We start from the raw sequence: 14,979 nt of genomic DNA, 5'->3' as shown, positions 1-14,979 counted from the left end.
TTTCGAAATGTTTTTACGGGCAAGCTAGTTATTGTAAAAGTGTTGGTGTTGTTTATGCAAAGTTTTCACTAGACCGTTTTGGCGTTTTCCTAGAACATTCTTTGACTTCTCAAGGGACTTTTTCACGTTTGAGTTCCTTTTTTTTAGTGATCTAAGTTGCCCTCTTTCTGAAATAAAATTTGTTAATAAAATAAAATTGACTGTTAATTGCTCTTTAACGAAGTTCATAGCAATTATTGTAAACGTATGTGTCTTTTTACAGCTCGAAGAGGAGTATTGATATTCTACAAGTTTTTACGACTCGAAGAGGAGTATTGAGATTCTACAGGTTTTTTTTTAGCAGAAAGCAAGTTTGTTCATGACTTGAATTTTGACTTCTTTGTGTTCGAGCATTTACCTCCGTTCTTGATTGTTGACTTCTGTTTTCGAACATTGGACTTTAACAGTAGCTTCGTTTGTAATGTTTAGCAATTGGTAACAGTCTGTAGTTCAAGATGAAGAGGTCAATTTGAGAAGATTTGATCCCTTTCAATTACCTAACCCCCCCCCCCCCAAAGACTCACCCCCACGTACCTTTTTAACCCCCCCTAAAGTACCTACCCCCCCGCCCCAACCCCAACGTACCTACCCCCCCCCTCGTACCTACCTACCCCCCTCCCCCCGCAACGTACCTACCCCCCACCCCACCTACCTACCCTCCCCCCACACCAGCACCTACCCACACCCCTGAACTGAAAAAATTTTAACGCTTTTTATGTTATATTGGTCTACTATTTTTGTTAATTCCAGTGTTTTCGATATTCTGATTTTGTCCAAGTTAGAGTTCGGGATTTTTTGCACGACGATTTGAGTCGTTTCCGGTATTCTACCGACTATGTTTTTTTTAATAGAAACCAAGTTTGTTCATGACTTGATTTTTGACTTCTTTCTATTCGAGCTTTTACCTCCGTTTTTGATTGTTGACTTCTGTTTTCGAACATTGGACTTTAACAATAGCTTAGTTTGTAATGTATAGCAATTAGTAGCAGTCTGTAATTCAAGGTGAAGAGGTCAATTCGAGAAAATTTGATCCCATTTAACTACCTATCCGCCCTCCCCCCCAAAAAAAAACTACCCCCCCCCCCCCCAACCTACCTACTCCCCCAACCCCAACGTACCTACCCCCCACCCCCACGTACCTACCTACCCCCAACCCACCTAACTACACCCCCCACCACCACCTATCTGCCCCCACCTACCAACCCCCCCCCCCCCCCCCCCCCCCCCACCAGCACCTACCCACACCCCTGATGTCAACAAATTTTAACGCTTTTTATGTTATATTGGTCTACTATTTTTGTTATTTCTAGTGTTTTTTTTCGATATTCTGATTTTGTCCAAGTTAGGGTAGAGATTATTTTGCACGACGATTCGAGTCATTTCCGGTATTCTACCGGCTATGTTTTTCTATGCAAGATTTTCGTTTGACAGTTTTGACTTTTCGAGTGACTGTTACGCCCTTAACTTTTTGCGTTTCGTGTGATCTAAAATTCTCTCTCAATCCCAATTTCAAGCAGCTGAATTCAATTGGCGGCAATTTAATACTAAAAGTCAACTGAAAAGTGCGCCGAAACTGGTGTCATTTTTCATTTTAAATCTTAACAATGGTATATGTTAACCTCTAATGTTGTTATTGTGATCTTCTTAGTTCAATTTAGACCCCCACCTACTGGAGCAGGCTTTACTTGATTAGAGCTCCCACTAGTCGTTCGAGAGCAATTCTTCCGACGTTTAGTCGGTTATGTCGAGAACTCGGTAAAGCGAGTGTTTGAATCCCTCCCTGGTGGGAATATTTTGTACCTATAAAGAAAAATTTATCTAGGCTACAGCTCTTGAATTAAATTACCCTGCCTGTCGTTCGAGAGCAATTTATGGAAAGTTAGTTGGTTTATGTTCGAAATTGACAATTAGTTCTTGTTCAAAAATGGTCAACCAAATCTCTCATAGTTAAGAAAAGCAACTGCCTTTTCAAAAAGTTTACAAGAAGGTAAATTGGTAAATACAAAATGAACAGATTCTGAAATCTGATGCAATAATTTGCGTTTTGATATATGAAGTTTTCACTTTTTCACTTTCATTTAATCTACTCTTTTTATTCTCCTCAGAGTACGACTTGACAGCTGCAGAATCTGATGATGTGTGGGCGGAGGGGAGGGAGAACGGGAATAAGAAAGACTTGAATAGGGATTTTCACTACAATGGAACCCCTGCGTCCCTCCAAAAGCTGCAAGTGGAAACGCAGAACTTAATACACTGGATGCACAGTCACCCTTTCCTTCTCTCTTGTAAGTTAAGTTGAACACTGCGAAAATATTTACGGTTATGCTGAAGTGAGAGTAAAAGTTGTTATGAAGTGAGCTGAAGTGAGAGTAAAAGTTGAGAGTAAAAGTTTCAGGTAATAAATGAATAAATATAATTTTAAGAAATATAAAGGAGAAATATAAAGAAATATAAAAATCGCACCACTTTGCAACGGTGATGGCATTGGTAATCGGAAGAATTAGTGCTTTTTAATGCAATATTTTGCTTGACCAATTTTTCGTCGGGCTTGACGGTTTTACGAGTGAATTTTACGCCCTTGACATTTTGCATATCGCGTCATCTTAAAGTCTCTCTCAATCACAATTTCAAGCAGCTGAACTCAATTGGCGGCAGTTTAATACGAAAAGTCAAATCAAAAGTGCGCCGAAACTGGTTCCATTTTTCACTTTAAATCTTGATAGTGGTTTATTTTAACCTCAAATTTGGTTATTTAAAACCCGCTATTGATTTTCTTAGTCCCATATAGGCTCCCCCTGAGTGAAGCACGCTGCAATTGATCAGAGCTCCCACTAGTCGTTCGAGAGCACTTCTTCCGACGTTTAGTCTGTTATGATTTCATTTGTTCATGCAATTTCTACTGAATTACGTGCGTGACGTTATTTCCAATTCTTAGTGGAGCGAGTTTTAATTCGCGTGATGAAGTTTTTGACCACACTTGACTTACCTCGCTCTCAAAAATTACTTCTTCATTTGAAATGGACTTTTTCTTAACTTTAATTCAAAGAGATAAGGTCAAGTTAATGTGTGTCACTCTAATTGATAGTTATTTGAGAGCACCTAATAGAAGCAGCATTAACTTATACAGATTAGTAATCAAAATATATCTCAGCATATATCAAAAAAAAAAATTCGTCCGTTTCCTTCACTATCTTTTTTCTGGAATTCTGCCAGCTATGCTGTTTTATGTTTTACTCTTGTTAATATCTCCGGGTATTATTCACGGTGGAAAGGTAATTGTGAGAGGTTGGTAACCGTAATTAGTCCTTACTCCTACCCCTACTTCTCCCGTCACCTAATATCCGTCTTACTTATAGACCCCAGCCTCATATCACCCCCCCCCCCCCCGCGCGCTCAGCGCCAACTTAGCCATGAGCCCCCTGCCCTACGCACAACCAAAACCAATCTTCTCGGCCACTATGCGATTACAATCATCTACCCTTAGTGTCTCAACTACATCCGCGGCGTAACTTTCCCCACATTCAACTCTACGACCCCACCGCATACCCTTGAACACATTTGTTCAGGGTGTGGGCACCTACCCACACCCCTGAACTGAAAAAATTTTAACGCTTTTTATATTATATTGGTTTTTTTTCGATGTTCTGATTTTGTCCAAGTAAGGGTAGAGATTATTTTGCACGACGATTCGAGTAGTTTCCGGTATTCTACCGGCTATGTTTCACATTCGTATGTTTTTTAATCAACACCTGTTGCGATAATAGCAGTTAAATAAAATTTAAATTTTTAAAGTTTTTAAATTTTAATGCCCGATCGACACTGGAAAAACACTTCAGCATTAGACTTCAAGTTTATCACACTCTTTTATCGCCACTGTTACCGTAACCAGAGTGGTGATAAAGTCGTAGTCTAATGATGGAAACAATTTGATAAACTTGTAGTCTAAAAAAACTTGTGTGGTGTGGTGTGGGGTGTGGGTGGTGTGTGTGGAGTGTGTGTATTGTGTGGTGTGTGTGTGGTATAGGTGGTGTGTGTGTGTGTGTGTGTGTGGTGTGGGTGGTTTGTGTTGTGTGTGGTGCGTGATGTGAGGGTGTGTGTGGTGTGGGTGGTTTGTGTTGTGTGTGGTGCGTGATGTGAGGGTGGTGTGTATGTGTGGTGTGCTGTGTGTGTGGTGTGTGTGTGTGTGCGTGCGTATGTGTGTTTGTGCGTGTGTGTGGGTGTTTGTGTTTGGGTGTGTGTTTGTGTGCGTGTTTGTGTGTGGGTGCTTGTGTACGTGTGTGCGTCCGTGTACGTGTGTGTGTGTGCGTGCGTGCGTTCGTGTCCGTGTGTGTTTGGGTGTGTGTCTGTTTGCGCGCGCGTGTGTTTGTGTGTAGGTGCGTGTGTACGTGTCTGCGTGCGTGTGCGTGTGTGTGTGTGTGTGTGCGTGCATGTGTGTATGGGTGTGTGTGAGGGGGTGGCTTGAAGACACAACGAAGAACAGATCCGAAGAAATATCACTTTCCTTTGAAAATGTAATTGTCCACAAAAAATAAAAATCCAATAAAACTGTGTTCAATTTTGAAATGATCGCAACAGGTATTGATTAAAAATACCACACGGTTGTTATCGCCCTCGAAGTTATCATAACACCTCGGCTTCGCCTCGGAGTTTGATAACTTCTCGGTCGCGATAACAACCGTGTGGTAATATTCATTGTATTATCCATGCAGTTAAATAAAAAATTAAGCTTGTCTGAATTCGCAATTCTTCTCTGTAAACTTTATACCAACGGGTTTTCAGTATTCTGAACCAGTAAGCACTCTAACCAAATTTGAAGGCAGATGAGATATGAGATTTTGTTTCTCGAATACTTGTTTGTCAGATAGTTTATTGGTGGGTCGTTTAATCAGTCAGCAAAAGTCTTAAATAGAAGAGTAAAAGACACGATAAAGCCTTCATATTTATATTTATCATTGATAAGAGTGCACTTGGAAACTAACAGAATATCAATTTGAATTATATTTGAAGCGGACATTTGAGTAATGTTATCAAAATTATTGTTTGGGTGTGTCTGTTTGTGTGTGTGTGTGTGTTTGTGTGTAGGCGCTCAGCGCCAACTTAGCCATGAGCTCCCTGCCCTACGCACAACTAAACCAATCTTCTCGGTCACTATGCGATTACAATCATCTACCCTTAGTGTCTCAACTACATCCGCGGCGTAACTTTCCCCACATTCAACTCTACGACCCCACCGCATACCCTTGAACACATTTCTTCAGGGTGTGGGCACCTACCCACACCCCTGAACTGAAAAAATTTTAACCTTTTTTATGTTATATTGGTTTTTTTCGATGTTCTGATTTTGTCCAAGTAAGGGTAGAGATTATTTTGCACGACGATTCGAGTAGTTTCCGGTATTCTACCGGCTATGTTTCACATTCGTATGTTTTTTAATCAACACCTGTTGCGATAATAGCAGTTAAATAAAATTTAAATTTTTAAAGTTTTTAAATTTTAATGCCCGATCGACACTGGAAAAACACTTCAGCATTAGACTTCAAGTTTATCACACTCTTTTATCGCCACTGTTACCGTAACCAGAGTGGTGATAAAGTCGTAGTCTAATGATGGAAATAATTTGATAAACTTGTAGTCTAAAAAAACTTGTGTGGTGTGGTGTGGGGTGTGGGTGGTGTGTGTGGAGTGTGTACTGTGTGGTGTGTGTGTGGTATAGGTGGTGTGTGTGTGTGTGGTGTGGGTGGTTTGTGTTGTTTGTGGTGCGTGATGTGAGGGTGTGTGTGGTGTGGGTGGTTTGTGTTGTGTGTGGTGCGTGATGTGAGGGTGTGTGTATGTGTGGTGTGCTGTGTGTGTGCGTGCGTATGTGTGTTTGTGCGTGTGTGTGGGTATTTGTGTTTGGGTGTGTGTTTGTGTGCGTGTTTGTGTGTGGGTGCTTGTGTGCGTGTGTGTGCGTCCGTGTACGTGTGTGTGTGTGTGCGTGCGTTCGTGTCCGTGTGTGTTTGGGTGTGTGTCTGTTTGCGCGCGCGTGTGTGTGTGTGTGTGTTTGTGTGTAGGTGCGTGTGTACGTGTCTGCGTGCGTGTGTGTGTGCGCGCGTGCATGTGTGTATGGGTGTGTGTGAAGGGGTGGCTTGAAGACACAACGAAGAACAGATCCGAAGAAATATCACTTTCTTTTGAAAATGTAATTGTCCACAAAAAATAAAAATCCAATAACTGTTCAATTTTGAAATGATCGCAACAGGTATTGATTTAAAAAATACCACACGGTTGTTATCGCCCTCGATGTTATCATAACCCCTCGGCTTCGCCTCGGAGTTTGATAACTTCTCGGTCGCGATAACAACCGTGTGGTAATATTCATTGTATTATCCATGCAGTTAAAAAATTAAGCTTGTCTGAATTCGCAATTCTTCTCTGTAAACTTTATACCAACGGGTTTTCAGTATTCTGAACCAGTAAGCACTCTAACCAAATTTGAAGGCAGATGAGATATGAGATTTTGTTTCTCGAACAATTGGTTTGTCAGATAGTTTATTGGTGGGTCGTTTAATCAGTCAGCAAAAGTCTTAAATAGAAGAGTAAAAGACACGATAAAGCCTTCATATTTATATTTATCATTGATAAGAGTGCACTTGGAAGCTAACAGAATATCAATTTGAATTATATTTGAAGCGGACATTTGAGTAATGTTATCAAAATTATTGTTTGGGTGTGTCTGTTTGTGTGTGTGTGTGTGTGTGTGTGTGTTTGTGTTTGTGTGTAGGTGCGTGTGTACGTGTCTGCGTTTGTGTGCGTGTGTGTGTGCGTGCATGTGTGTATGGGTGTGTGTGAGGGGATGGCATGAAGACACAACGAAGAACAGATCCGAAGAAATATCACTTTCCTTTGAAAATGTAATTGTCCACAAAAAATCAAAATCCAATAAAAATGTGTTCAATTTTGAAATGATCGCAACAGGTATTGATTAAAAAAATACCACACGGTTGTTATCGCCCTCGAAGTTATCATAACACCTCGGCTTCGCCTCGGAGTTTGATAACTTCTCGGTCGCGATAGCAACCGTGTGGTAATATTCATTGCATTATCCATGCAGTTAAAAAATTAAGCTTGTCTGAATTCGCAATTCTTCTCTGTAAACTTTATACCAACGGGTTTTCAGTATTCTGAACCAGTAAGCACGCTAACTAAATTTGAAGGCAGATGACATATGAGATTTTGTTTCTCGAATACTTGGTTTGTCAGATAGTTTATTGGTGGGTCGTTTAATCAGTCAGCAAAAGTCTTAAATAGAAGAGTAAAAGACACGATAAAGCCTTCATATTTATATTTATCATTGATAAGAGTGCACTTGGAAACTAACAGAATATCAATTTGAATTATATTTGAAGCGGACATTTGAGTAATGTTATCAAAATTATTGTTTGGGTGTGTCTGTTTGCGTGTGTGTGTGTGTGTGTGTGTGTTTGTGTGTAGATGCGTGTGTACGTGTCTGCGTTTGTGTGCGTGTGTGTGTGCGTGCATGTGTGTATGGGTGTGTGTGAGGGGGTGGCATGAAGACACAACGAAGAACAAATCCGAAGAAGTATCACTTTCCTTTGAAAATGTAATTGTCCACAAAAAATAAAAATCCAATAAAACTGTGTTCAATTTTGAAATGATCGCAACAGGTATTGATTAAAAATACCACACGGTTGTTATCGCCCTCGAAGTTATCATAACACCTCGGCTTCGCCTCGGAGTTTGATAACTTCTCGGTCGCGATAACAACCGTGTGGTAATATTCATTGTATTCTCCATGCAGTTAAAAAATTAAGCTTGTCTGAATTCGCAATTCTTCTCTGTAAACTTTATACCAACGGGTTTTCAGTATTCTGAACCAGTAAGCACTCTAACCAAATTTGAAGGCAGATGAGATATGAGATTTTGTTTCTCGAATACTTGGTTTGTCAGATAGTTTATTGGTGGGTCGTTTAATCAGTCAGCAAAAGTCTTAAATAGAAGAGTAAAGGACACGATAAAGCCTTCATATTTATATTTATCATTGATAAGAGTGCACTTGGAAACTAACAGAATATCAATTTGAATTATATTTGAAGCGGACATTTGAGTAATGTTATCAAAATTATTTCTGAAAATATGCAAGCCATTCATAATTATCAAAAACCAGAAATCGTGAATCAATTTTGTTCTTGTCCGTCTTTCTTTCAGCACGACGTTGCACTTAATTTAGTTGCAAAAAATCGATAGTTTGTAACAGACAAATGTCGTTGTCGGTCCCCTCCTTTTCTGTATTGATTAGTACTTTTATTTTTAGTACTCGGAGAAGTTAATTTTTCCGTTGCATGTTTCGCATGGAATATTGTCCTGTTTAGTGGCGTACCACGGAGGTTCCAAAGTAGTGTGCTATCCGTATGACCATGCGAAGAACACAAAGGTGGAAGATATAGCTGTGTTCAGATACATCTCTGCCAACTACGTTGAGACTAACCCTGGCATGAAGGGAGGATACCCGTGTCCTAAAGAGTGGCCAAAGGAAAAGTTTCCAGGAGGATATTTGTCTGGAGGTTGATAAATCTTTCATCCATGTCTATAAAAAAAGTTACTACAATCCCCCGTAAAAGAAATTCCAGCTTATTAGGTGCATATTGGTTCACATATCCATGCTCATCGCGTTCTATTTAAACTTTTATTATCTATGTCGCTGATAAGGTGGTGTGTAAGTGCGCTTGAACGGAATCTTTACTGTTAATAGGTGACTGGTACCCGTTCGAAGGTGGGATGCAAGATGCGAATTACAATTTCAGCAACACTTTGGAAGTGAGCATAGAGGTGTCGTGTGAGAAAGCACCACCCGCTGTAGAATTGCCACAACATTGGCAGGACAACAGGGAATCACTCATCAGTTTTGTTCGAATGGTAAATTAAAATCTGTAAATGATTGTAAAATTGAAAATAATGTGTCTTTCTTCAACATTTTTGCTCGTGTAACTGTATTTTTCGAAAACATCGCACCATGCGCTACGACCTCATGCAGCGCTGAAGCAGGCTGCAAATAAATCCAGCCATCACCTGTCGTTCGAGACAATTTTTTTTCCCGAGCTTAGTCAGTTTTTAGTTTTTGATGCTATTGTTGACCCGTATTTACTTATTACTGATGTGAAAATCAAAAGCTTTGGGGACTATGCGGCTCGGGTTATATTGTTTTTTGCCCCTTTTTTCGCTCTTGAAATTTCAGTTTCAAAGCAAGGACGTTTTTTCTATTCCAAACTGAGCAGTCTTGATCGCCATTTGGTGGCAAAGCGATAGCTAGGATGTTACCTGGATCTTTTCAGTTTTTGCCCCCCCCCCGTCCATTTGCACCCCCCACTTACACATATTATAGCATACTGTTTGCATTTTATACAATTACATATACAATTATGCACAAACGGCATTTACGATTTAATTATGCAGCGAACTTTTGAAATAAACACATTTACAGTAATTCAAATTTGCTTATAATGTAAGCAGACAAATAATAATGCATGTTTTTTACTATTTTTGCGCTTATCTTCCATAGGATTGACTTTGTGACACTAATTTTGTTGACAACTTGTATCAAAAATCCATCCAATCTTGTACGGGTGCCGGCAATTTATTGTGCTTAAATTGAAGGATCTGTAAGGACGAAAAGTACATATTGGGGGGGGGGGGTGCAAACAGACTGGTTATATAGGACGGGGGAACAGAAAAGATCCGGTTACCTGACGATTTACCCAATACCATTATACCCGATGCACTGTGATATTTTCGTTAAATAAATAATTCGAGTGAAAATTAGCAGTTGCTATTAAATGTTTTTGACTTTCTCACAGTCGAGAGCAATTCGCCTGACGTTAGACGATTATATTTGTTAGCCAATTTACCCAATGCCCTTATACTCAATGAACTGTGGTAGTTTCGTTCAGTCCGATTACAATTTAGCAGTCGCTAGTACGTGTTTGTTTTAACATACTTAATGGCCATGCCTCAGCGGCCCATGTGACTTGATATGAAACTATCACAACCGAACATGGGATTAAATTATCCGCTTGAGTATGTCATAACATACGTTTAAAGCGACTGCTAATTTATGTTTGTATTATTCAACGAAAATATCAAAGTGCGTTGGGCATAATGGCATTGGGTAAGTTGTCAGGCAACCGTTTAAACATACGTGTAATAGCCGTTGCTAATTTTTTGCCGGATTTTTGAACGAAAATATCAAACAGCATTGGGTTTAATGGCATTAGGTAAAATGGAATTGGGTAAACTGTCCTGACACCAGCGAGGTTATTATTGCTCTTCTTTTATTTTTTTTATTTTGTTCACAAAATTGAATTATATCGGAGAGTTGTCTTTTTAATTGCTCTCAAATTTGTAGTAATTATATAAGTCCTGCTGGTCTTTTTTAAAGCAGTTTTTTGTACCCACCAACTTTTGCGATATTTTTTTTGTCTGACCATTTGACTTATCGTCCCCAAAAACGGCATATTCAGGTAATAACCGGACGGCAATAAAAAGCTGAGCAGTTCTCTTAGAGCTTTACTAGTCTCAAAGTGTACATATCATCGAAGTCGCTGAGAGGACATAAAATTGTGGTTTGAGGGACATTTTTCTGGTGGTTTAGGCCACCTTTCTTCTCATTTTACCCATCCCACTTCGCCCCCTCACCTTGCTTCACACCTAATATTGTACTTCACTGCACTCTCGACACTAGTTAAATCTCCCACTCCGCCCGCCCAAACCTTCCAGTCCTACACCGAACTTTCAATTAAGGCTCCCCCCCCCCCCCCACACACACACACACAACGCAGCTAATTTTTTCTGCTCCTTTGACCTTCTCACAGGCGAGAGCAATTCGCCTGACGTTAGACGATTATATTTGTTAGCCATCGTCAGCTATTCAAACGGTAATAATGTAGGCACTCTCCTTTTTGTCAAAAAATTTTGCCAAACTCCTGTTGAGGAAAAGAAACCAAAATTCGCGGAAAATTTGAAAACTCCGGATTGAAGATAGATTTGTTGGTTGTATTAAATTTAGATAAAATGTTGTAAAAGTAATTTATACTGTAAATAAATTCAAAAATTTGTTATTATAACCCATATAGTAGAATTAGATAGATTTGTCATAAACAAGTGTAAATACTTTGTAAATATTCGATTGTGTATCAATTTTAAGTCAACCTGACGATGAACGCAATGTTCGAAAACGTTCGTTTTTATTAAGCAGTTCCATTTTTAATTGTCAATTTCTTTTCCTATGCAACTCTCCTTTTATGGAAATCTGATTGTGCGCTGTCTTTAAGATCTGTTCACACAACACATTCTTCGACTTTTATGTCAATAAAAAAATCAAGTTGGAATTGAGATTTCGTTCACACCCACAGCCCACAACCTCGCCCTTCTCGCTCAGCACCATCCTTCCACTTCTCGATTATTTCAAGTTTTTTGGGAACTTGAAACAAAATAATTGGAACCTTCGATTTTTTTCCGTTAATGTCTCCTCATAACGTTTTCGTGCAGCTAGCGTGGAGTAATCAACAGCATGTAGGATTGCAAGAATATAAGTCGGTGCTGACAAGTGGTTTTTGCTCATTTACAATTTTAAGCTGTTAATTGGCGGCAGTTTACTACTAAAAGTGAAATGCAAGTGCGGAGAAGTTGGGGTGATTTTTCACGTTGAATCTATAGTTGTATATATTAACTATAATGACTTCATTTGAAGCCGCTTTGTGAACTTCGCTCTCACCCCTTCTAGACGTTCGAGAGCAGGTCTTCCGACTTTAGTCGATTGTTTTCCTTATGCGTATCTTTTTAGGCGCACATTGGTGTATCTGGCATTGTACGGAATTTGACTAGCGATGGGACTCCGTTGAGTGAATGTGTAATATCTGTGTCTGAGATTGGACACGACATGAACTGCACTTCGCAAGGGGAGTTCTGGCGACTGCTGGCACCTGGAAGATTCTATACAGTCACAGCATCAGCTAAGGGGTATGTACTCAGCTGAGGATTTTTTTTATAGATTTGAAGCTGGTTGCAACTATATGGAAGTGGTCTTGGCTTTTGCAACTCGATAAGGAGTATTAATTGTCTTGAGGTTTTTTCACTACTTGTTCAAGCGGCGTATTGAACTAAAAGCGAAAGTGAGTAAAATTGCCGTGTGAACTAATTTTTTCTGAGCCAGATTAATTTTTTGTTCATGCGCTGCGTTTAGTGAATGAGACTTTTCGACTTTGAAAATTGTTTTAGAGAGAATGGCGCATACAGGTGACCGTTTTTCGTCCATTTGGTTTCATTTTGAAATTTGTCGCAATTATGCTAGTCCTGTCGGTCTTTTTATGCAATTTTTCGCTTCAACAATATTTCGTCTGACCCACCTGACTTTTTGTACTCATAAACGGGATAAACAGGTAGCGCCTGTCGGGCATTAAGTTCTCTTAGAGCCTTTCAGCTCACTAGTCTCCAAGTATGCGATTCACAGAATCTGGAAACTTTTGGAGACTTATACTTATGTTGTGAAGGGCGGTTCTTAGAGGTTGACCCCTCCACCCACCCACAGCAACCTGCCACCCCCGCCTCATTCACAGTTCGCCCAACATAAGTCGGTTATGTTTAATAGCCGCCCTCATCTTCTCAGCCGGCTATTATAGCGCTCCTATTTTTTTTACTTCGTCGAACTTTTTTCGCTTTACCATTTTGCCGCTTTTTCAGCATTTTGCGTGAAATATTTTTTAATTCTTTAGGCTAGTTTCTCTCTTCTCTCATTCTGCTAAAAGTGAATTTGAACATCAGTTGCTCAGCAAAGCAATTTAAAATGGGCAGAGTCAGAATAAAAAATTGAAGTCAGAAATAGAAACGGGATAAACCCCATAAAGCCCAATTTTAGATGCCCGCTATTTGAACGTCGTTCCTATAAGTCTTAGTTACCATCTCTTATGCTTATTGGTATTGATAATAGCCCCTGTAGCCTCTCTCTAAGAAACAGAAGTATGTCCAACTATGAAATGTCATCAAAATAAATCGGACTTAAAAAATGTTTTTGTACAAAAATCTTTTTTTCCATATCTTCTTTTCTTTCAATCCCAATCATGCTTATTGGAATCAACGGCGGCTATTTTCCGGCAATCTGCCGGGTATGTTTAAATTTGTTTTTGTCAAAATATTTTTAGATTGATGCTGCATTAATATGTATCCCAATAGATTATTGCTTTTTAATTGCTTTCGAATGAAAGCAATTATTGTAAGCGTGTGTGTTTTTTATGCAAATTTTTTGCTTGGCCGTTTTGCGCATTTCTTCAAGATTAATCGTTGACTTCTCAAGTGACTTTTTCAGGTTTTGAGTGATTAATAGCTGCCGTTAGCCTCTAAAACGGGTAGCATTTAGGCGCTCTTTTGAATTATTGGGGCGCTGTCTTTTTTTAAGGATCTGTTCACACATTTTCATGATTTTTGAAGTCAAATTGGAGTAGTGATTTTGGTCACGTCGAAACAGGAAGTGGAGCGAGAAACTAGTGGTTTTCCGGCGCTAACTTTTTTCGCTCTAATTTTGAAGTAGTTTGAGAAAACAGTGTTTGAACAAAAGTTTGCTTCTTGGCTAGTGGTTTTTTTGTTCACATGCGGCAATTTCACTTTGATTTTTACTTTTTTTATTTTTTGGACCGGAATTTTTCTAAATGGTTTTCCGGTCCATTCGTCGTTCATTCTAGGCCTAGTTTTTTGTTGGAACCGAATTTCAATTTATTGCTAGTGCTTCTATGTCCACATGCGGCATTTGACATTGATTTTCTGTTTTTTAATAGCCGCACAGCGATAGCTGGGCTATTATTGACCTTCTCTTGGTTTTTTTTATTTCGTCGTCGCTATTTTTACGACCATTTGACGTCACAACCACTTCAAATCTGCTTTTTGTTCATTCGTTCATGCAATTTCAACTGAACTGCGTGCGTGACATCATTTTTTGTTCTTAGTCGAGCGAGTTTTTTTGTTCATTTGCGTGATCAAGTTTTTGGTCACACTTGACTTACCTCACTCTCAAAAATGACTTCCTCTCTTTGAAATTGACTTTTATTTTCTTTAATTCAAAGAGATAAGGTCAAAAGTGGTTGTGTCACTCTAAATGAAAGTTATCTGAGAGCAGCTAATAGAGGCAGCAAATACTTTACAGATTTTAATCCAAATATTACATGTCAGCCTTCAATGAAGAGACGAATTTTTGGGTCTGTTTTTTTGAGACTGCAGATCTACGAAGCTATTGCGGCTATTTTCTGGCAATCTGCCAGCTATGTTTTTAAATGGTTGGATATTTGTGCGGATTTCTGTTCAAAAAATTGCTGTATATGGCAAATTTCCTTTGACTATTCATGTATTGAGCGCCTCATTTTATTTTGAGGTTTCTCGGTTTTATAAATTTGTACAAATACGAATCGGAGTTTTGGGGTTTTGTTTTGGTTTTTGGTTTTGTTCAATGCATTGTTAGGAATTTCTTTTTCGTGTTTCTTTCTAATAATTTTTAGTTTTGTCTTTGTAATTCAGTAACAGTTAGCTTCATAGTGGAATTTAAACTCTTTTTCGACACTTTTCATTTGCAAAATATTAATTATTTCGAACCTTTGATTTACTTACTTTTTTCTATTTAAACCACAGGATGGCGTTGTAATTTTTCCATGGTTCGAATGCTAAATAATAATTTTTTCTTTTTTTCTCTATTTTTTAATCTTTGATTTTTAACTCGCAAAATTAACGAAAGTCTTTTTGCTTCTTTTTGTTTTTACAATGTTTTCGTATTCTCCACATTCTAGCTTTTATCCTTTTAGCATTCTTCTAAGACTATTACGTTTTGTCACTCTTCCTTTATCAGTTGCTCAAAAAGTTTTATGGTTTTAGTGTTTTTCGTTGACTTTTTTGTTTTGTTTTGGTTTT

General features: G+C 38.9%; 1 protein-coding gene across 1 annotated transcript in view; it reads left to right on the top strand.

Annotated features, from left to right (window-relative positions):
- LOC142341352 (carboxypeptidase D-like) overlaps positions 1–14,979 on the top strand; it is a 58,195-nt gene that overhangs the window by 874 nt on the left and 42,342 nt on the right. The window contains exons 2-5 of the mRNA XM_075392279.1: positions 2,145–2,324; positions 8,409–8,600; positions 8,789–8,952; positions 11,876–12,051. Coding sequence (XP_075248394.1) covers positions 2,145–2,324; positions 8,409–8,600; positions 8,789–8,952; positions 11,876–12,051 — 712 coding nt within the window. The remainder of the gene's footprint in view (positions 1–2,144; positions 2,325–8,408; positions 8,601–8,788; positions 8,953–11,875; positions 12,052–14,979) is intronic.

The sequence above is a fragment of the Convolutriloba macropyga genome, chromosome 6, assembly GCF_964194025.1.
Source record: "Convolutriloba macropyga chromosome 6, txConMacr16.3, whole genome shotgun sequence".
NCBI classification, from domain to species: Eukaryota; Metazoa; Xenacoelomorpha; order Acoela; family Convolutidae; genus Convolutriloba; species Convolutriloba macropyga.
Note: the sequence above shows the minus strand (reverse complement) of the source record. Positions and strands in the feature narration are given on the sequence as shown.